Genomic DNA, 23,703 nt, shown 5'->3' with positions numbered 1-23,703 from the left:
CAGCTGTTTGCCAACCCAGGAGTGGGGGAGAGGTTGGTAATATGTGTCTTTAGTTCTAGCACCATTTCCTTCCAATCATCTTGTTTTATTACTATGCATATTAGTAGTGACCAGAAAATATTGCTACTGAATTGGAGGACAACTACACAAGGACCTATCACACATTATCGGCTGGTTTTAGTTTCTAGTGTCCTATGAAAAATAGAACGGAGGGTTATTGCCAAAAGAGTATCTTTGGCAGGCGTGTTTCTCCTTTTCCCCCCTAGAGAGGACATTATGGCTTCACTATGGAGTGTCTGTGACCATCCAGATATACATACTCTGCTCCTACCCCGGGAGGGCAGCTTGAAACAGAAAAGCAACAGTTGGAGGATATGTTTAGCTCACTGCACTTGCATGGTGTGCAACTTTCTCATTTGTTCAACTGTCCATTCATTCATTAAAAAAAAAAAAGTACCGACTGTAACAGGCACTGGTCCAGGCATTGGTGATGAGCAGTGAACAAAACAGTGGAGCTCATGGGAAAAAGAGTATAGATTTTGCACATAGTTCTCAGAGTCTGACATTCTTGAGAGCTAATCTGGATTGATCTGCATTAGTAGGACATGAGTGGGACTAAGAAAGGGGTGGCAGGTCCAACTGCACATCCTCTTTCCCCCACCCCAGAACCTCAATACAAATAGTAAAAGTGAAAATAAGGGAAACATGGATGTGGCCTCCTTTGCTTTACTGAGGCCCATCATCTCAGATGCTGGCCATTTCCTTTCAAACTTCCCATTCCCAACATCCCAAGACAAAGTTACTATTTCCCGGGGTTTCTCCTCATTGCTAAGGAATAGCATGCAACTTGTAATACATTATGAGACAAAGCCACAACCATGACAATAAACTCTAGGCAACTTACAAAAGTCTTCCCCAAACAGATGACACAGACCTGAGCATCACCCACCCAGCCCCTTTGTGTCCACCATGAGCATGTCTGCAGAGCCAGATTTGATCACCTTCTCTGGGCAGGGCTCTAGCTTTAGCATTAGAGGCCAGAGGAAGGCAGGGCACAGCAGTCTTCCAAAAACCAGCAGTGCTCAGAGTGCAGAGGCAAAGCAGCCTTCCCAGGCACAGGATGACTGAGTAAAAGGAGGTTGGGAAAAGAAACAGGGGAGAGGGGGTAGCAGGAAGTCTAGACAAAATGAGCAATGGCTGGGGAAAAAAAAAACAGGGGATAAAAACACATTTCTTTATTGTAATGACCAAAACCAAAAAGCAGGCTTATTGCCATGCTGACCGTAAGTATGAAATGGGCCTTATGCTCTATGATGAGATGAGTGACAGGGTGAGTGAGTGAGGGGTGAACCAAGGGGGGCGTTATTCACATGGAATGCCTGAACATGATCTCTCACAGACAGGGAGATTCCCTGGCCAACAGAACCATTAAAAACTGTCTGCTCCCTACATTTGTTACAAGGAACATGAGGCACTCCAATAAAACCCAGCTATTGGCAGAAGGAGATCTAACATCTGACTTGCAAGGCAAAAAGAGCCAGCTGTTCCAGCCTCCAGGACTCAATAAGAACTTCCTATTTCAAGTCAAGTTCCCAGCTGTCCCATGGCTCAGGAACAAAAGGTTGAACTTGGCCACCTTCTCCTCCAGACACACAACCTGGCCAAGAACAGGAGTGTTCCAGGTTTTATCAGCTTCTTAAATGCACTGGGGGTTGCAATGAGATAACTTAACATGATTGAGGACCAAGAGAAAGCCAGGGGAACCCAGGTTGGGAGAGAAAATGAGATGAGAGATACAGGAGTAAAGGCCTGAAGTCCAACCTGTAACAGAAAGATGGTCTGGCACCCAGGGGCTGAAGAAGTCTTACACCCAGGGGCCCCAGGCCCCAGTGTCCTTGGGGTCACAGCGTGGGTCCTGTGCTGGGAAGTGCACAGGCACTGAGTGTTTGTGGTAGAACTGTAGGCGGGAAAGGAGCTGCTTGACAATATGGGGATGGTCTCTTGACAGGTCATGTCTTTCTTCCGGGTCCTGGTCAATATCAAAGAGCCAGACGGTCTTGGTCGGTGGGTCCGTTGAGGGTATCACAGAGGCATTGTTTTGAGATGGTGGAGGAAACCAGCAACCACAGCCTGGCAAAGAAATGCAAGGGTTTACTGGGGGAAGAAGCATCCTGGGCAGATTCACACTTCAAGTAAGACTACAGAAGAAGGCTGAGTGGGGTCGCCGGCAGGAACACGTAAAAAAGGCGCGGCCCTTGATGCAGTATCTACATCTGTCTCAGACACTGACTTACGGTGCTGTAACTAGACCTGGTTCACGGCTTCACAACCAGGGGCTTCCAGGCCAGGAAGGCGCATGCGTATGTGCATGTGGGGGAGGGGGGCGGGGGAATTTCTGGTTGTCACAATGACTTAGCAAAAACATACCGTGCCAGTGGGGCAGGGAGGCTAAGATACCTTGCAATACGCTACCAGACAAAGAAGAATTGTCTGGCCACAAATACCAAGAATGTCATCATTATAAACACTGCTTAACGGCATCACAGTTTTAGCCATCATACCCCACATTTTAAAAGTATGTAAAAGACGTCACTTTTAGGGAATGTGCTCAGGGGAAGCAACCACCTCCCTCAGCTACGCAATTGGTTGAGGATGTGACTTTCAGAGTTTCTCCTTGCTAGCTAGGCGTGCTGTCCTCGACAGCCACACATCTCTGAAATCCTTATTTTCCATGACACCTTAGAGCGGCATTGCTTCCTTTCACCCCCCACCTACAGTTAATTTTCAGTCTTCTTTTGTCAGGACAGTAGATAAATCATTCTTCCCCATTCAGTGGTCCCAGAGGTATGTTCTGCAAAAGGTAGTCGTCACTTTGGTAAAGTTTTCCTCGCTGTTCTGGGGGGAAATGCTCAGCATTCTACCTGGGTAGCCGGTGAGAAGTTTCCAATTCCTGTGTCTAATTGCAGCATGGAGAGAAGTGTTGAAGGCAAAATATTCTGGGCCAGAAGAATCATCCTTTGCTGGAGCCAGGCTCTTCCCGGGACCTGGAAGAAACAGTGCGGAAGCATTAGATCACTGTTACAGAAATGCGTTGTTATAAATCAACATTTAATATCCTCCTTGTAGAATGGTAGATTTTATTCAATGCCTGAGTGTAAATGCACATCCCACAACAGAAATGAATCTTCTATTAAATATAAACAGAAAGCTATAGTTCATTAAACCTCAATCATAAACCACCACAAATATAAAAGGAATCCCAACGAGATTAGAACACTAATTCATCCTTAAAATCACTACATTCTGGCAACGTACAGCTGGCTTTATGTGGAATAGTGTTCTGTTACAGCAGTGCAGGTTGTTTTCTGTGTGCCTTTTTTCCTTTTGCTGTTAAATGATCGAATTAGACGAATACATTTTCTATATATATTTATCCCTATGTAGATAATGGAATAGATTATAACATGTACACTTTAATGGAGTCTGTCTCAAGCCATGAGAGTTCAGTCATGCCATGATCAATTATTTAACCACACTGATGAAATTTAAAAGTAACTGAGCAATGGTCAGTTAACTATTCAGACAGGATAATTAAGGTTTTAAGAATGACTTGGTATACAAAATCTTGGTTATTATCATGGATTACATTAAAGTCATCTTGGGGTTTTATACTAATTGATTATTGGGTTTTTGAGGGGAGCAATTAAGAGTACCTACTCCCCCATCTTCTTGAATTTGGAACCAACTGAAAGGTGGACACCAGAAGGTTAGAGCTAAAAATATTGCCTTTCTTACTGATAAAGTTGATTGGAGAGAAGATAGCTTCAGATTTGGGGCAGAGAGTCCTTCCTACTAACTGACCCTTGACTTAGAAAGACTAAACCACCCAACACCAATCTTGCTGGACACCCACTGGGCTCCCTCAGAGCTGAGAGCAGACTGGAGTGTTTACATATATCCTGGGGACAGTCTGGCCCCCAAATTAGACAGACAAAATGTCCAAAACGAGCATGCTCAGTTCCTTCTTTTGAATAACTCCCTCTGTGGTTTGCTTGTGAGGAGTGACTAAGGTGCATCAAGAAAGACCTGAGTTCTACTCTAGTTAAAGACCCTGGTGGAGGAAGCACTTGGGTGGCTCAGTCAGTCAAGCCTCTGCCTTCAGCTCAGGTCATGATTCCCAGGGTCTTGGAATCAAGCCCAGTATTGGGCTCCCTGCTTCTCCCCCCGCTCTGCCACTCATCCCACTGTGCTCTCTCTCTCTTTCTAATAAATAAATAAAATCTTAAAAAAAAAAAAAAAAGATCCCGGTGGATCTGTGAGGGCAAGGTATGGAGGCCCCAACCTTACTCATACCTGTGTATGTTTCAAGGCCTCGATTTAGGGACTAACTATAAAACATCTACTCTGTTTTCAGTCTACATTTACCTGTCAACTTTTCAAACACGGTCACAGCAATCGCCTTGGGTGCACTTTCTTTTCTTTTCTTTTTTTAATATTTTATTTATTTATTTGACAGAGAAAGAGAAGATCACAAGTAGGGAGACAGGCAGGCAGAGAGAGAGGGGGAAGCAGGCTCCCTGCTGAGCAGAGAGCCCGATGTGGGGCTCGATCCCAGGAACCTGAGATCATGACCTGAGCCGAAGGCAGAGGCTTAACCCACTGAGCCACTCAGGCACCCTTGAGTGCACTTTCAAATGCTGCCACATCACCTGCCCGAGGGCTAATAGGTGTGTGTGTGTGTGTGTGTGTGTGTGTGTGTGTGTGAGAGAGAGAGAGAGAGAGATACGTTGGGAACAATCCCCTCTCCACCATGGCGGCTGGCCCATCTCTCCACCATCCTGTCATAAAGACTCTGAGAGTGCCCTCCTCCCCTGCCAGAGCTGACGCCCAGGGCTTCCTGTGGGAAGCACTGTCCGTGAGGGAAAAGACAGGGTCCCATTCCTCCGGTCAGTCTTGTGGCAATGGCTCTGGAGGGACATACTGGAGACAGAGCCAATAAACATTAGTGGTTTCAGACCTTCAGTCTTCACAATCACGTACGAACAAATCATTAGCACCAAACAGCAGATCTTTTTGACTTTTTGTTTCTCTGCCTGATTGTGGACATTTTGGCTCTAATACAAACAGATGCTTGCCGAGACAGAGGCACAGAGGATGTCTATTGTAGGAAATGTGGTCTCAATGCACAGACTGGGGTGTGACTGTGAGCCTTCATGATTTACTCCTCACAAGCTTGCATAAAGGACACATTTTGATACCAGAGAATGTTAAATCAAACAAGCATGCTTTGCAAACATAAACAAGGAGAGGAAATTTAGCTGTCTCGGCTATACTTATATTTATATACATTTTTTCTTAAAACAAACAGGAACATAAAATACCTAAACAATAAATAAGTCTAAGACTAAATGACGGAAGGTGCTATTATGTCAACTCTACTTTTTTCTTATTGAGAAATTAAACAAAAAGAAAATTACAAGGAATAATCTGCCTAACACCCCATGAGCCTACACCTAGAATGTTAACATTTTGTCATGTTTGCTTTAAAAAAGAAAAAAAAAAAGGAAACAACAATGAAAACAAAGGGACAGTTTCCATGTGACAATTTGTCCCCATCCTCAATCTCAGTCCCCTCCTCCTGAGGCTGCTGCCATCACGGTTTCAGAGCACAGTGAATCCTGCCTACAGCCATTTAAAAACAGTGACATATGCATGCATCAAAGAATAATATCTAGACCTGTTATATACTTTAAAAATGTCCATGTGTATGTTATGCTATACATATTCTGCAACTTGCTTTTTTCCTCAACTACAGTATTTTTAGAGCTCTCTGATTATGTTTGTGTATATATATTCCTTTTAACTGTTTGGTATTTGACTATATAAAAAAATCACATTTTATTTAGCCATTTTTCTGTTAGGCATTTCGGTTACTTCAATTATTCTTCTGTTTTCCTACTACAAACTCTCCTGCCATGAGCACTGTTTTCCACATCTCCTTGCTCAAGTTTCTCTAGGATTTGTGTCTAGAAGCAAAACTGTCTGGTTGCAAGGTGCACAGCTTTCTAACTTTCTAACACATACCAAATGGCCCTCCTACCAGCAATGTCTGCCTTTCTCCATACCCGATAGCTGATACTTTCAGACTTAAAATTGTTGCCTAACTAAACATGTTAGACAGAATCTTCATTTTTTAAAATCATTCAGTCTGCAGGAATTATCCTTCTTTTTCCGTGTCAATCCAAGGCTTGCTTTAAAAAACATTTTAAAATAATACCCATTGAAAAAAGTGCACAGAAGATGCTGATGAAGACTAGACACTCCTGTAGACACAGCCCACTCAAGAGATAGGACGTTCCTAGGACTTCAGAAGCCCGTGTGGGCAGCCTCCAGTCTCCATCCTCCTCTCAAAGGTAGCTGCTACCCAACAATGAGTTCTTTCTGCCTGTTTTTGAGTCAATGGAAACCACACAGCGTGTTCTTCTTTCTCTCAGGCTCCGACTGATCTCATAATGCTTGTGAGATTCACCCTTGGTGTTGAGGTTCAGTCTGTTTCCAGCACTTCATTCATTTTCATTGCTGGATGTTATTCCCTTGCATGAAGGTTCCACAGCCTCTTGCTTTCAGAGTTGGAACCCACAGGAAACTGATTGCTGCGTGTGAAGCAAGGCAGGACTCGAGATTCATTTTTCAAAGATAGCTACCATCTGACCAAGACTGTTGAAAAGACTGTTCTTTTCTACTCATCTGCAGGGATACCTTTGTCAAACACCTGATTTCCATTTGTGGTGTCTCCGAAGCAGTACAGTCCAACAGACCTTTCTTTAGTGCAGTATCTCTATCTGTGCAGTACATCGCAGGGACCACTCGCTGCACATGGCTACTGGGCATGAGAAATGCAGCTAGTACAACTGAGGAAATTAATTTAAACTTAAATTGCCACACATGACTTGTGACTACTGCATCGGATAGCTGAGCTCTAGAGTTTCTGTTATGTCCTACTATTTGTAGGATAAGGATATTTATCTATCTTTATGGACAAATAAGGATATTTGTCTATACTTCGGCTAATACTAAACTATCTTAATTACTGTAGATTTATCATACGTTCTTCTATCTGCCAGTAAAGTCCCCAAATTTGTTGTTCTTCCAGACTGATTTCATCATGATTGGCCTTTTGCATTTTCAATAAAAATTTTAGGAGTAGCTTGTTCAATTTCACAAACTAGCTGGTGGGATATCAATTATGATGGTATTGACTCCAGGGGGCAATTTGGGGGTACTGCTGTTTTAAAATATTCAGACTTACAATTCACTAATGTGGTGAATTATCTCTTGATAATAGTTTATGATTTTCTGTGGAAACGTCTTACACATCTTTCCTTATGTTTACTCCTAGTTGTATAATGTGGATTAATAGTACTATAAACAACATTTAAAAATCGATTTCATACTCTGGATGCTGTATGTAAAAATATAATTGGCTTTTTTAGATATTGACCTTGTTCCCTGTGACTTTGCAAAATTCATTTGTTAATTCTAACCTTTTGCTTAGAGAGTCTTTTTGGATTATCTACGCATCCTATCATGTCACCTGCAAATAATGACACTGCTTCTCCTCATCTTATATGTTTTAGTTTTCTTTTTCTTACCTTGTGACACTGGACAAAACCTCTAATATAAATTTGAATAAAAGTAGTGATAGAGTTTCTATCTCATTCCTGATTTCTGGGGAAATGCTTTTAATATTTTACTATTAAGTATGATGTCAATATGAAATTTTTATAGCTATGCTTTCTCAGATTAAAGAAGATCTTTTCTATCAGATTAAAGAAGATCCTACTCCCAATTCACTAAGTTTTTTTTGTTTTTTTTTTTTAAAGATTTTATTTATTTATTTGTCAGGGACAGAGGGAGAGAGAGCGAGCGAGCACAGGCAGACAGAGAGGCAGGCAGAGGCAGAGGGAGAAGCAGGCCCCCTGCCGAGCAAGGAGCCCGATGTGGGACTCCATCCCAGGACACTGGGATCATGACCTGAGCTGAAGGCAGCCGCTTAACCAACTGAGCCACCCAGGCGTCCCTCACTAAGTTTTTTTAATCATAAAAGAATGTTAAATTTTACCATTTACTTTTTCTGCATCTGAAAATATCGTATAATTATTCTTTTATCTTTTAACACAATGAACTATATTAATTGATTCTTAAATGCTAAACCAACCTTGCATTTATGGAATAAACCCCTTTTCATCAGGATGCTTGTCATTTTTATATATTGCTGGATTCACATTTTGTTGGGGATTAATTATATTTCCTGGATTCACATTTAGTTTAGGGTTTTTGCACTTATGCTTAAGACAAAAATTGCTCTATTAAATTTTTCTTGAAATATTGTCATGTTTTTGAGTCAAGGTTATATTGGTCCTATAAAAGGAACTGGAAGTGTTCCCTGAAAAGTTTGTGTAAGAGGGTTGCTACGCCTAAATATTTGCAAGAGTTCATTTGTAAAACAATGGGGGCCTAGAGTTTTCTTTGTGGGCAGGTTATTTTTTAATTTAATTTCTTTAATAGACATAGAATTCTTCAGAACTTCTATTTCTCTTTTCTTAGTTTGGTAAAGTGTATTTGGGAATTTGTTTAGTTCATACAAATTTTCATCTCTGTATTATCTTTTTAATGTCTGTAGCATCTGTAGTAGTACCTTCTCATTCCTGATATTAGCAGTGTGTGCTTTTCACTTTTTTCCCCATGATAAATTTTGTTAAAGGTTAATTTTTATTAGTTTTTCAAACCAACATCTTACCTAGTAGTCCCTCTCTATAGTGTGTTTGTTTTCTATTTCACAAATTTGCCTCTTCTCTTTATTATTTCCTTCCCTCTGTTTCCTTTTGGCTTAATTTGCTCTTCTTCTTCTTCTTCTTTTTAAAGATTTTATTTATTTACTTGACATACAAAGATCACAAGTAGGCAGAGAGGCAGGCAGAGAGAGAGAGGAGGAAGCAGGCCTCCCGCCGAGCAGAGAGCCCCATGCGGGGCTCGATCCCAGGACCCGGAGATCATGACCTGAGCCGAAGGCAGAGGCTTTAACCCACTGAGCCACCCAGGCCCCGTCTTCTTCTTTATTTTTTTTGGGAGAGAGAGAGAGAGAGAGAGTGGGGGCAAAGAGTAGGAGCAAGGAGAGAGAATCTTGAGCAGGCTCCAAACCCAGCATAGAGCCCAACTTGTGGCTTGCTCTCTCGACCCTGAGATCATGACCTGAGCCAAAATCAAGAGTCAGATCCTTAACTGACTGAGCCACCCAGGCACCTCTTAATTTGCTCTTCTATTTATAGTTTCCCAAGTATTTCATGTTCAGTACTTCTCTATTTCTAATATATACATTTAATACTATAAATTTTCATCCAAGCACTAGTTTATTTTTATCATGCAAGCTTTAAATATGCATCCTTGTTATTCAGACCAAAATATTCTCAAATTTTCATTGTGATTTCCTCTTTGACTCATGGATTATTCAAAAGTGTATCTCTTAATGTCCAAACATTTGAGAATTTCCTATTATCCTTTTGTTACTAATTTCCAGTTTAATTCCATTATGATTAGGAAATAGATCCATAGATTTTTAAAAAATAAAATTCTAAATTTAGAATCCTGTTAGATGTACCGTATATGATTTAAATCCTTTGAAATGTGTTTCTACTTGCTTTGTGGCCCGGTATGCGGTCAACTGTATAATGTTCCATTCTCACGTGTAAAAAAAAGAACATGTGTTCTCAAGTTGCTGGGTGTAGTGATCCATAAATATCATAGTTTGTTAATTATACTGTTTGAATATTTTACATCTGTACTCACTTTTTGGTTTGTTTGCTTATTCTAATAGTTAATGAGAATTATGTAGAAAAAAAAATTTTTTTTAAAAGATTTTATTTATTCATTTGACAGAGAGAGAGATCACAAGCAGGCAGGGAGGCAGGCAGAGAGAGGAGAGGAAGCAGGCTCTCCGCAGAGCAGAGAGCCCGATGCGGGGCTCGATCCCAGGACGCTGGGATCATGACCTGAGCTGAAGGCAGAGGCTTTAACCCACTGAGCCACCCAGGCACCTCTGTAGAAAATTTTTTATTGTGACTGAGAATTTGTTTATTTCTCCTCCAAGTTTAGCTATCTTTTGAGACTATATTATTAAGGACTTGCCCATTTGGAACCATTATTATTTCCTGGCAGATTCCTCTTTTTTATAGTTTTGAAAAGTTTTTATTTTAAATGATTTTTAAAAAATTTTTATTTACTTACTTATTTTTAAAAGATTTTATTTATTTATTTGACAGATGGAGATCACAAGTAGGCAGAGAGGCAGGCAGAGAGAGAGGAGGAAGCAGGCTCCCTGCTGAGCAGAGAGCCTGATGTGGGGCTCGATCCCAGGACCCTGAGATCATGACCTGGGCCAAAGGCAGAGGCTTAACCCACTGAGCCACCCAGATGCCCTTAAAAGTTTTTCTTTATTTCCAACAACAGCTTCCCCTTTTAGTCTACTTTGATGTATAGATTATTAGCTGTTGTCATTGTTTTTAGTGTTTGCACATTTTCTTTTTCCATACATCTCATTTGTAATACAAAAAAGTATAAAAGAGGGTAAAGGGCAAGATAGTGACTCTCAAAGATGTCCATGTCCTAACCTCCCTGGAACCTGTGGGATGTTACCTTAGATAGCAAAAGAAACTTTGCACATATGTCTAAAGGTAAGGACTTGCAATGTGGAGGTTATCTCTTATTTGAGTGGGCCCAACCTAACCATGATTCCATAAAAGCAGGGACTATTTCCTGACTTTGGTCAGAGGGAGATGGGTCTGAGAGGCGGTGTTGCTGACTTTGAAGATGGAAAAGGGGCCATGAACTAATGAATGCGGGTGGCCCCAGAGCCTGGAAAAGGCAAGGGAAATGGATTCTGTACTAGAACCTCTGGAAGGGAATACAGCACTTCTGAAACCCTGACCTTAGCCCTATGAGACCCATATGGAACTTTTGACCAACAAAACTGTCAGACAATATGTCTGTGTTCTTTTAAGCCACAAAGTTTGTGGTAATTTGTCACAGCTACAAGAGAAAACCATACACGAGGGAACTGTGGATTTGGAATCATACAAATTAATTAGGAAGATAGTACATATAAAATGGTTGAATAAATACCATCAGGAAGAATATCATTAAGGTCAGACAGCAAATATTATAAAAGATAATGGTAGGAAGAAGTCGATAAAGGCTGAGGCACACAGGAAGGATAGACGAAGAAAGTGGCACTAGAGGCGGGACCTGAAAGATACACATTTTTGTTATCCACCACACCACCCCTCTTCAAGCATAAAACAATGTAGGGTACAGACTAGGTCTGACTTAGCCCTATAACCCCAAGGCCTTACCCAGTGCCCAGGTACATCAAGGACAAACACTCAACGATGCTCACTGAAACAGATCACTGAAAATTGGGCAAACAGAAGGTGAAGAAGGTACTTTTAGCTTGAAGAATGGGAGAAGCAGTCAGCGATGGAGAGCCTCTGAAGGACAGGGAGCAAAGTGCTGTCAGAGGTGGTTGGTAGGCTGTGAAATAGCCTCAGGGAGGGTAAAAAGCCAGCCTGTGGAACTGTCACTCTTCTTCTCATCAACAGGGAGGAATGAGAGGAATTTAAGTGTTTTTTAAAATTAAACTTCTTTGGGGGCACCTGGGTGGCTCAGCGGGTTAAGCCTCTGCCTTTGGCTCAGGTCATGATCTCAGGGTCCTGGGATCAAGGCCCACATCAGGCTCTCTGCTCAGTGGGGAGCCTGCTTCCCCCTTTCTCTCTGCCTGCCTCTCTGCCTGTTTGTGATTTCTCTCTCTGTCAAATAAATAAATAAAAATCTTTAAAAAAATAAAATTAGACTTCTTTTTCTAAAAGCTTTATTAAGATATAATTTACATAAGACACAATTCACCCCTTTAGAGTGTAAAATTCTGTGGTTTTTAGCATATTCTGAGAGTCAGGCAAACAGCTTAATGGGGGACAAAACAACACTGGATTTGCTAATCTCTGAGCAGAAACTAGGGTTCGAAGAAAAGCATTAACAAAAAAATCTTTCTCCTTTCCTTCTGAGCTGAAAGATACCATTGAGATAGAGCTTTCTGGCCAGAAAGACATACACACTTATAAGATGGACCACTCACATGTACTGATGTTGGATATAAAAAAGGAGATGAGCAAAACATTTTCGGGCTAACAAAGGAAATCACTCTCTTACATCATAGGTAGTAAACTTCTAGAGCTCCTTATCTGAGCAACCTCGGGAAACCTGAAGGAGTTTGAGTTGGAGCTTCTAGAAATGAGGTGGGTCCGTGGTTTCCAGTGGAGAATGTGTTCTCCAGAACCAGAAGAAGTGCCAGAAGCACCTTAGGAATTGGTTATGTGGGACAGTGAGTCAGGGGGCAGGGTCCAGGTTCCCTGTCTTCATTTCAGTCGATGCTGGTTAACACTTAAGGAAGAATTTGTAGTATTTGCTAAATACATTATACTTCTCTACATTTTTGTTTGAAAAAAGGGTCTGCAGCTAAATGACAACTGGAAAGATACAAATTAGTGGTGGTGATGGACTGACCAAATGGGAAAGGGACCCAGTGGTCCCACAGGATACTTCTAATCTTCCGGGGCTCATAAAAGGCAACGTTGTTTTCTTGACTGTACAACACACCCTCCTCACTCTTCGGAAACTACTGTCCAATACAGTCTATGACTCTATTTTACAAAATATATTATTTTTCTGTGTAATTTATACATTTCTTGTATGTAAGTTAGAAACACAGACACATACAAACAGGAAAATTTAAACTATCTCTAAATTTATTAGCTGCATGTTAACATTTTGGTGTATAACCCCTGGAGGCTTTTAGCTACACAAGGCTTAAATAAAATAAATACGTTTGCTGACTTGCAAGGAAGAGGAAAGTTCGTAGAAAACAAAGTTTTCGTGGCTAGAGAAAATAAGGCAGGGAAGGGAGGAGTCCTAAGCATCAGGGCAGGGGTGAAGGGGATGGTCTGGGTCTCTTCCTCTCTGGGCTCTTGTTCAAATATGCACTGGGTGTGGATGGAGAATGTGGCTTGGGAAGAGTTAATGCTGTGAGCCTTCGGGAAAGAACAGCAAGGGGTGGGAGTCAGGGCAAGGAGAGGGCCTGCAATCCTAGTGAGGTCCCTGCCCAATGGTCCACAGAAGGCCACAGTGTGCAGCAGGACACAGCAAGCCCTTCTGGAGTGGGATTGCTTGGGTTCAAATCTCAGCTCCATTATTCACCGGCTATGTGAGCATCAGGGTTAGCAGATCTCCCTGGACCTACATTCCCTCATCTGTGAAATGGGGATAATATCATCTATTTCACAGGACTGCTGTGTAGCCTAAATGTGTGGATACGCTGAAAATGTACATTAGCACTACATCAGTCATATAGTACATGCATAATAAATGGTTTTGATATGAGTTTGCAATCTTGGGCAACTTTCCTAATTCCCCCTGCCTCAATTTACTATATTAAAGTAATATAGTCATTGCAGGTGAGAGGAGGCATATCCAGTGCTTAGCACAGTATCTGGTATGTTATAAGACTATCATCAACATTGTCAACATTAAAGGTAATGATGCTAATACTTAAAAGCACTCACTACATGCTTATAAAATGCTGTTAAGTGTTCCATGTATGTTAACTTGTTTAATCCTTGCTCTATGAAATAGGTAAAAATGGCTGGTAATGATGGTCACTGAACGGCAACTATTATCAATATAAGATAGGTTCTTTTCTTTTATACTCTCTTTTACTGAAGACCTTACAAAGAGGAGAAAAGTAGGCAGAAGTCATTATTATACCGGGGAGGGGGGCGGGGGGAAAGATGCCCTGAACTAAAATCCAAACCAAACAAACCGCTTCTCTGGTCTGGGTCTGGAAAGGACCTATATTTGCTCCCCTACACGCTTGTTCCAGAGCTTGAACAGGGTTGGGGGAGAAAGCATTAATAGCGCAGCTTTCATTTGCTACTTGAGGCTTTTGTCCCTTTTCTGCCCGGCTGCGTGGGTTGGCCTTCGTTTCTACTGAGCCCTTTCTGGTTTTGATCACGTTTATAATTTACAAAGACCAGCCTAAAAGTTTATTCTGCCTCTAATTACCCAGTTTATTCCTTGCTGCTGGGAAGCCACCTTCACGTTTTTATGGGATATGCACTTGTACTTCAGGCAAAAAGTAACTCACTTGGGCTAAGTGGGGGGAAAACCCCCAGCATTCCCCGATATTTAGTGATCAAGGTATTTTTAAATATGGAATCCCAAAAGGTATCTTTTCTAACCAACAGGCAAACGGGTCTGTTTATTACATGAGCCAAATGTGCCTGGTAATTAAAACACCAAAGCTTTATTTACTCCCGACGTTTGACTGGCTAGCCAATTTCTTCATGGCTCGATCCAAGAAAAGTTCAAAAGAGCCCCAAATCAAAGGGTGGTTGAAGTCACTAAGGTCCTCATTTGTGCCAGGCAGTGTGAGCACCCCTGCCCACAGCTGGCACGGCCTCCGCAGTGCATTTGGACTCTGTCTGGATGCGCGCTGTGCGCACACGTGTGGATGGGATCTCTATCTGCTCACGGTCTGACACGTCCTGAAAACTGCAGGCTCAGGCCGCAGCCACCTCTCATCTCGCTGTGTGGCAAGAGCTTACACACCCAGACGCAAATGTGTTCATTGTTGTTTTGATTCTTGTTTTGAAAGTCATTCTAGATCTAAAAATAAGTTTTTCTCTAAAAATAGTTCCCAATGAAATGCAAGCTAGAACCCCACACTGTGAGCTGATGCTTTACTGAAAACTTTGACTCAATTTTCAGAGATGGACAAAGCCCCCGCCAGCCATGGGTATGGCTCTGGCAGCTGGCAAGCTGGCATTCACAGAACGGTTCGGAATTTGCCAGTGGCGTTCCCTATACTATTACTCGCTAGTTCTGAGAAGGAACTCTGACAAACCACTGTGCATTTTAATAGCTTTTAGAATGAATAATCCATTAAAAGTCATTTAGCCACTCTGAGTTCCTGTTTTCTTGTGTGTAAAATGAGGAGAAAAATAATGTTTAATGCCTACCTCACAGGACAATGGTGAGGATGGAATGAAATCCTGGGGGTGGTGAGCATTCTTTGATTGTTAGTATAAAAATACAAGTCTCTTGAATTCCCACAGCAGTTGCCATACGACTAGGTACATGGATAAACTAATTGACCAACTGAAAGAAATCATTCAATTTAGGTCCAACCTATGGCCCTTGATTGATGGCCACCAAAATCAAGGTATGGACAGCTGCTCGAACCTGTAACAAATGTGAAACCAGACTAGCTGCCACGGGAATAAGATATTATTAAAAAATTGTGGGGAAGACTGGGCGGGGAAATGGGAAAGTAAAAGGGCACAGAGTTTCAGTTAAGAAAGATGCATAAGGGGGCACCTGGGTGGCTCAGTGGGTTAAGCCGCTGCTTTCGGCTCGGGTCATGATCTCAGGGTCCTGGGATCGAGTCCCACATGGGGCTCTCTGCTCCGCGGGGAGCCTGTTTCCTCCTCTCTCTCTGCTTGCCTCTCTGTCCACTGTGATCTCTCTGTGTCAAATAAATAAAATCTTTAAAAAAAAAAAAAAAAGAAAGATGCATAAGTCCTAGAATTCTACTGTAGAGCACAGTGAGCATAGTTTATATTATACTGTGTCTTTAAAAACTTGCTAAGAGGGCGCCTGGGTGGCTCAGTGGTTAAAGCCTCTGCCTTCGGCTCAGGTCATGATCTCAGGGTCCTGGGATCGAGTCCTGCATCGGGCTCTCTGCTCAGCAGGGAGCCTGCCTCCTCCTCCTCCTCTCTCTCTCTGCCTGCCTCTCTGCCTACTTGTGATCTGTCTGTCAAATAAATAAAAAAAAATAAAAAAAAAAAACTTGCTAAGATGGGGCGCCTGCGTGGCTCAGTGTGTTAAGCCTCTGCCTTCGGTTCAGGTCATGATCTCATGATCTTGGGATCGAGCCCTGCATTGGGCTCTCTGCTCAGCGGGGAGCCTGCTTCCCCCACCCCTTTCTCTGCCCACTTGTGATCTCTGTCAAATAAATAAAATCTTAAAAAAAAAAAAACTTGTTAAGAGGGTAGATCTTGTGTTAGGTGTTCTTATCACACCTATATACACATATATACAAAGGAAAATAATAACAGGATGGAGGAAACTTCTGGAGTTCGTATATGACACAGATTGTGGCAATAGTCTCAGAACTCATCAAGTTGTAAATATTAAATATCCACAGCTTTTTGGATGTCAATTACATCTTAATGAAGTGATTTCTTTCAGTGAAGGGTGTGTGGGTGACTCAGTTCAGCAGCCGATTCTTTTTTTTTTTTTTAAAGATTTTATTTATTTATTTGACAGAGATCACAAGTAGGCAGAGAGGCAGGCAGAGAGAGAGAGAGGAAGAAGCAGGCTCCCTGCTGAGCAGAGAGCCCGATGTGGGGCTCGATCCCAGGACCCTGGGATCATGACCTGAGCCGAAGGCAGAGGCTTTAACCCACTGAGCCACCCAGGCGCCCCTCAGCAGCCGATTCTTGATTTTGGCTCAGGTCATGATCTCAGGGTCCTGAGACCGAGCCCCGAGTCAGGCTCTGTGCTTAGTATGGAGTTTGCTTTTCCCTCTCCCTCTGCTTCTTGCCCTATGCATGCACATGCACTTGCTCTCTCTCAAATAAGTAAATAAAAATCTTTAAAAAATAGTAAAGTGGTTTTAAAATGAATGAAGAAAACTGTGGGGAAAAAAACATGCCAATACCACCTAAATTATGTATGCTAAACAAGATGTCTGGTTAAAATTGTGAAAACAGAGTGAAATAGATCAGGGATTCTCAATTCTGGCTGTCCACTGGCATCACCTGACCCCCTCACAGTCACCTCAGGAATTAACCACGGCCCAAGGCCCTCTGCTGGATGGCCCCACGTGGGCACAGGTGCGGAGGGAGGGGGCCTAGGGAGCTACGCCAGCACTGGGGTACGGTGGAGCTGGCTTATGGGTCACTTGCCCCTTTGCCCTCAAGGGATACTCCCACGGTGTGCACCCCGGAGAAAGGTAACATAGAGAGGCCTGATAAGCATTAAAGTTACCCCACCAAATTCATCGTGCCTCTTGTTTCTGGACTTAAACCTGATTGCTGCAAGTCTTCTGTTACACCCACACCACTTTAGAATCCTGTCTCCCTGGCGAAATCCTTGCAACACGAAACAGGAGTGTTGGGGAAAATATGCCAGACATAAAGCTAATCAGAAAAAGGTGAGGAGGAATATTACAGATGTTATTTATTACCTACAAGGGGAAAATCAAAATGCTCATAATTTTTATATATGCATGCCACATGACATATTTCAAATGAATCTGGGCTTATGATTTTCGGTTTACAAAGTCAGTTTCTCCAACACCTACTCATTCAGTCCATATTTGATATTTTAAAAGTCCTAATGAAAAAGGAACTTTGATGTGGCTTGCTCAGCCTAGACAGAGTTCAATTGTTAATCATTATTGAATTGTGCATGATAAGTATTCAGAGAATGTGTGTGCTTATGTTAGAGTGAACTCCAACAGTGGGTTAATGTCTGGCATCAGCCACCAGCGTCAATGCAGCACCGGAAACCCAAACAACAGAAAACAAGCATTCAATGAGTCCTCAGCCCCCGACTGTCCCAGGAAGTTTAGCAAATCTGTCTGAAACAGGTTGTCAGAGAGATCTTCTCAAACACTGGTTCACCTTGAACCCTGAATAAATGTACTATATATATTGCTGATTCATTTGCCTGTTAAACAAATATTTATTTCAGTGATCATTCTACATGCTAGATCCTAAGTCTTCAGAATGAATAAACTTGAGTCCAGAAGATAATAATAAAATAATTTCATTAAACACCACCAGTTCTAAAACGGTGGAATAAACATTTGTGGGCTGGTGAATGAAATGTACGAGGTGCCAGATGATTCCAAAGGAGATACAAACTGCATAGAAGGATCAGGAAAGCAGTGCTCCCTGAGCTGGGCTCCAAAGCACAGGAGGAACAGGACAGATAAAGTGTAATAGAGATGATCCAGGACGTGTCTGTCTGCTTGAAATTTTCTTCTCCCTGTGATGTCTTCCTCCTTTCCAGTCTCTAAATGAGAACATGCAGGCAAAGCACTTAACCTCCGTGCCTGGCACCAAGAATGCTCAATCAGGGCAGGTTCTTATTCCTACCTGAGACCACTTTTTAATCTCCTTTGCTTTTCTTTCTCTGTTCATCTCTTAAATGTTTTCATTCCCCCAGGTTCAATTCTTGACATTCCCCTGGGCATTCTAGGCTCCAGAATCTTATCTCCTACCCAGAGATCGCTCTTTGTTCTGTCCAACTGCCCATGCCTCTAACCCAGGCTGACCTGCCCAGGCCACCAAGGGGCCGGAGCCCAGGCGTCTGGCCTTGTACACATGCTGCACCTCAATCATGTTGCAATCCTGCATTTGTAGACAGGGAAATGGACATCCCTCTTCTATTTCTGGCCTTTGCCATCAAAACAGCCTCAACCTCAAGCCTCAGTTTGCCCCTCCTCTCTCGTCCCTGGACAGTACATATACTCTCTCTGGCTCTACCTCCTTTCCAGGGCCACCTGAGCCACTGTGCCTTTCTTCAGCCTGTGCCCAGAGGGAAGAGTAGAGGTGGCAGGCAGAGAAATCCTGTATATATGCCCCTAAGATGCTTCATTGAAAGCTCCTCTCCAGGGACACCTGCCTGGCTCAGTTGGTTAAGCCTCTGCCTTTGGCTCAGGGGATGATCTCAGGGTCCTGGGATTGAGTCCCACATCGGGCTCTCTCCTGCTCAGTGGGGAGTTTGCTTCTTCCTTTGCCTGCTGCTGCCCCTACTTGTGTGAGCTTGTGCTCTCTCTCTCTCTCTCAAAAATAAAATAAATAAAATCTTTAAAAATGAAAAAGAAAGCTCCGCTCCCATGTAGCCCACATATGGTCAAGTCCTGGACTCACACGCTGGGTGCCTCCTCTCCACAGCCTCCTGCTGTAGTGACAGTGGTAGAAACGTGTGGGATGAGAAGACAAAGAGGTAGAGTATGGATTTTTGGAGAGAACCAAACTTTGAAAGGCAAAGCAGAGAGGAGGAGCCTCCAAAGGTCTGAGGAAGAGGAATTAGACTGGAAAAATGCCTCAGAAGCAACGGAAAATATTCCACGGAGGAAATGGTTACTGCCAGTGAGAAGGAAAGTCTGAGAACACAGGGAAAGAGAGCACGGGATGGGGCAAAGAGGATGTCAGCGATGACTGTGGACACAGCAATTGCACTGGGCTTGCGACACACAGTGCCCAGAATAAACATGCCCAAGGGATCCAGTAAGCTTGTAAGAACAAGGACAAGACAGAAGAGCATGTCTTTTCTCTAATCATCCCTCAATTAAAGTCATAACAGATGATCATGTCCAGTGCTGACGTCATCAAGGGCCAACTACCACCTCTATTCCGACCTGCCCCACAACAGGCTAATCCAAGGGAGAACTGTGGCTCTCCTCGTCATTCACGTGTTTGCTTTGTCTCTCTCTAAGTACAAGTTTTTAAAGTAATTGGTAGAGTCCGTCAGCAAATAGCTATAAATAGGCCCTGTGTATATATGAAAAAAGGGAAACTAACCAAAAATATTCATCTTTAGCCTGTGATTAAGATGATGAGCACGAACCAGGCTGGGTCGTCTGTTCTCTGGCGGGGGATGAAAGGAGAAAGGCTCCCCCGCCCCCCGACATGGCATTTAGTGAAATCCCAACCACAAAGCCTCATGGTCCAAAATGCTTGGCTGAAGACTTCTCTCTTCCTGGGGTGTACTGTTCATATTCCAGCACGTAGGAAAGACATATCTAAGCTCTGAGCACATTTTTTGGATAAGGAAGAAAAAATGCTAATTTAATACTTACTTTGGAAAGGGGGCCCTGCCCATGGAATTGGCCTGTGACGGCTGTCAGGTGGGCCTGGCCTCTCTGGGCAGGTCGGGGATGCCGCCCTTCCTGACCCCAGGAGCTCAGGCTGGGGCAGCGGTGCCAACAATTACAGTGCAGAAAGCTAAGGCCAGTTGGCACCCTTCCAAGGACAGCCCTGCACAGCACTGCTCTTCCGGCAGCCCCAACCCCACCATGTTATACCAACCCTATCATCACCGAAATGAGGACCACAAGGTGCTGCTCGCCAAAGATAAAAAAGCAAACATCTGAGACTACTCTCTCCAGCCGAGCCTGGTTCGGTTGAAACAAAGGATGTTTTCTATTTTGAGCCTCTCTGGGACCCACGTGAACCAGGCTTCCGAACACAATCTCTCTTTCCAAGGAAAACTAGAAGCACATTTGAGAAGGTAAGCAAAGATGGGGTCTTTGCTCTGCAACTGATTTAGAGAGAATGAAGGGTCAAAGCACCACCACCGAGTCCTCAGACCCTCTTGAGAAGATCTGGTTCCAGAGCACACCCGCTTCAATGCTCTGTCCAACAGGCAGACATCCCGGGATTCCCAAAGCCCCAGTGTTCTCCCGGAAACACCGGCACTAACACTCACATCCATAAGCCCAAACGTGATCCTGGAAGGGTGCTGGCCGCCAGGGACCCCACACACATTCGGGAAGGGACTCACAGAAGGGGCAGCATCTGATCCTGTGCTGGCCATCCCCCTCTGGAGAGACACTCTCTCCTTATTGGTCATTTGCTCTCTATTTGAAGCCCAAAGCAGGTGGGAGGGACTTGACGCTAAGCATTGCTATCACTTCTCAACCCAACCAGTGTTAGCCCGCTCACATTAAGGGACGATGTAAAGACTTAAACCTCACTTCTGAGACCTGCATATGGAAAACCAATTAAGATAAAGAGAAAAACAAGACAGAACTGAATTTTCCATCTGACTCAAGAATGTTGAGAATCGGGTAGATTGGGAAATGGAACGGAGGGGTCTCCTATTATCTCGGGGGTTCACCTACTGCACGATGATAGTCTAGGTGAACGAAACCCCGCAGAGCCAAAGCACATTCTGAAAATACGGCCGCTTGCTTTGATGCTGTCTCCTGGCCCTAGTATAGTTTGTCACATGGACAATTTAAAAAAGATACCCAGGGCAATGCTCCTACCCCTTCTTACACCTTCTTCTCCATTTCCTTCTTCTTCCTTTTTGGAAAAAGGAGCACTGTGAATGTGGAAGTGGGAATATTTGCACCATGACAAACCCAGAGCTGGGCAGAAGAAGCAAAACAGGAAGCTGCCTACAGAGGGCCAGACAGTCACTGGCAATCTGACTCCCCACGCAGTATTTTGCCCAAAGGTCTCTCTATGGGGCTGGAATTCCCAGCAAAAGCATTCCCCCTAAACTGACTGAAGCTTTGCATTTATGAAGGTATCATGGTATCATGTAGAAAAACAACAAGAAGAAACCAACAAGAACGTTTTGAACGTGTGCTCTGTTGAAGGAACTGTGCAAGGTGTCATGGGAATTACAGAAAAGCATTTATTAGTTTTTTTGAGGATGTGCCAGGTACAATTTTAGATACAGAGAAAGTATCTTTACTTAGGAAGTTTATAATTAATTGGAAGGATAGAGGTCAGTGAAAGGCAAAACATGAAGAATGCCAAAGGACTGGCACATAACTGAAATCATTTAAGCACTAATTGAGCACCAAGTATTTGCAAGTCATTGTGCAAAGGGCTTGGGGGAGTGTCCCAGAATTCCAAAGACGGAAAGCTTATTTCTGGCTGAGTCGGGGAAGGGAAATCTTCCTGGGAGAGGTGAGGCTGGGGAAAGCGGGCTGGCAGTAAAGGACTGGTAGGAGTGGACAGAAAGGAATAGGGTGCCCCAGGCAGAGGGGAGGAGCACCAGACAGGAAGTCCCTAAATGTGGTCATTCTGGAGGACAGTCGGGCATCTTGGCTGGCTGCGGGGGACACAGAAGAATGCATTCAATCAGTTACCCCAAACTACAGAAGTGAGAACTTTTTTCAGCAGGTAACTGGAAACAAGTCACAACTTTTGGAGCAGAAATGAAAGGCACATTTTTAGAAAATGCTCACTGTGATGTGATTAGTAAGTTTCTCAGATGACTCAATACTGGGACACCACCATAGCTGGGAAAAACTGTCCCTGGGAGAGGACAGTCCACACTGCAAACGAGCCTGCTATCAGCAGAAGACAGCAGAAGATATACCAGAGAGCCTCAACAGGTCAGAAATGAAACCAGGAGATAGAGGGAAAGCCTTGGTGACCAACAGAGCAGGAGAAAAGGGGACTGTTAGGTCTGGAATGGCACTACTGAAAGAAGAAAGTGAGGGTGAGCCTGCTTTTTTTTTTTTTTTTTTTAAAGATTTTATTTATTTATCTGACAGACAGAGATCACAAGCAGGCAGAGAAGCAGGCAGAGAGAGAGGAGGAAGCAGGCTCCCCGCTGAGCAGAGAGCCCCATGTGGGGCTCGATCCCAGGACTCTGGGATCATGACCTGAGCCGAAAGCAGAGGCTTTAACCCACTGAGCCACCCAGGTGCCCCGCGAGCCTGCTTTTTGATGGAATGGTGAATTATGTTTAGACACACTGTGACATGAGCGAATGAACACGTCGGTGTAGACGTGGTGAGGGATTTACCGCAGGTGTGTTTCCAGTGTGTCCAGGACCTGCATCACCTGCCGCGTCTCCTTCCGCGGATCACAGTCCCACTGCGTTTCCTCGCTCCCTTGCCCTTAGGCTGTGCTGGCAGAATATGAACAATGAGAGGGCAGACTCCCAGGCAGGCCTGGGCCCAGAAAATTCTCCTGTGCACAAGCTTCCATGCAGACAAGCAGACCGGCCTTGGCTGCTCATTAAACACGGTGGGGGCCACGAGATGGAAGCAGCCGTGGTTCTCCAAACACCACTTGGACAAGAGCTGTCTGGTGCTCAGGAGACCCATTTTGTTCTCTGCATGAATGAGAGATGCCTGTGTGAATGGGATTAGCATGGACTTTCTATCTGCTCCACTAGCCGGCCTTATAATCCATCCCTCCTCCATCGCATGCCCCTCCCTCCTGACTATGTTCCAGACCTGCTGGTTTCTTCCGTTCTTTGGCCGCACCAAGCTCTGTTGGTCTATATAGCCCTTCCCTGCGGCAGACATCTTTGCATTTGCAAAGACTTCCTATGGGCTCGTGGCCCAGCTAACTTCATTTTCGGCTCTCAGATCAAATACTACTTCCTTAGAGCAGCCTTTTTTTTCACCACCTAAATGAAATTCGGTCAACCCCTGTTCACCTTTCATAACCCATATTATCATATTATAATTTGCAATTACATATTTCTTTATTTCCTATTTTCCCTATAAAAGTATAAGATCCCCAAAAGGCAGAAGCCATGGCTGTTTTGTTGGTCACTGTACTGTTCACCCAGTACCTTGCACTTTGGAGGGATCTGATCATCAGTACCCATTAAGCAAATGCCAGCTGCTCCCAGGTTCTGGTAAGACCTGAGAGTGATCTGACTGGGGACAGACAGGAGGAAGGGAGCAGCAGGCAAGACACAACTGTGGGAAACACACACTTGGGTAGACCACTGACATCTCAATTCACACCCCAGACAGGGTCACTGCGGAAGAACGCGGTGTAGGGAAATGATATGAGAATAATGAAGGAGCTGGCAACTACG

General features: G+C 43.6%; 1 protein-coding gene across 1 annotated transcript in view; it reads right to left on the bottom strand.

The window, feature by feature from the left end:
* Positions 1 to 259: 259 nt before the first annotated feature.
* Positions 260 to 23,703, bottom strand: part of ARSB (arylsulfatase B) — a 167,527-nt gene continuing 144,083 nt past the window's right edge. Inside the window, exons 7-8 of the mRNA XM_032847855.1 lie at positions 2,922 to 3,044; positions 260 to 2,130 (exon numbers count right to left, since the gene is read on the bottom strand). Coding sequence (XP_032703746.1) covers positions 1,865 to 2,130; positions 2,922 to 3,044 — 389 coding nt within the window. The 3' untranslated portion in view covers positions 260 to 1,864. The remainder of the gene's footprint in view (positions 2,131 to 2,921; positions 3,045 to 23,703) is intronic.

This window comes from Lontra canadensis, unplaced genomic scaffold (genome assembly GCF_010015895.1).
Source record: "Lontra canadensis isolate GAN:19392208 unplaced genomic scaffold, GSC_riverotter_1.0 scaffold4, whole genome shotgun sequence".
Classification (NCBI taxonomy): Eukaryota; Metazoa; Chordata; class Mammalia; order Carnivora; family Mustelidae; genus Lontra; species Lontra canadensis.
The sequence above is the reverse complement of the archived record's forward strand: the minus strand, read 5'-3'. Positions and strand labels throughout refer to the sequence as shown.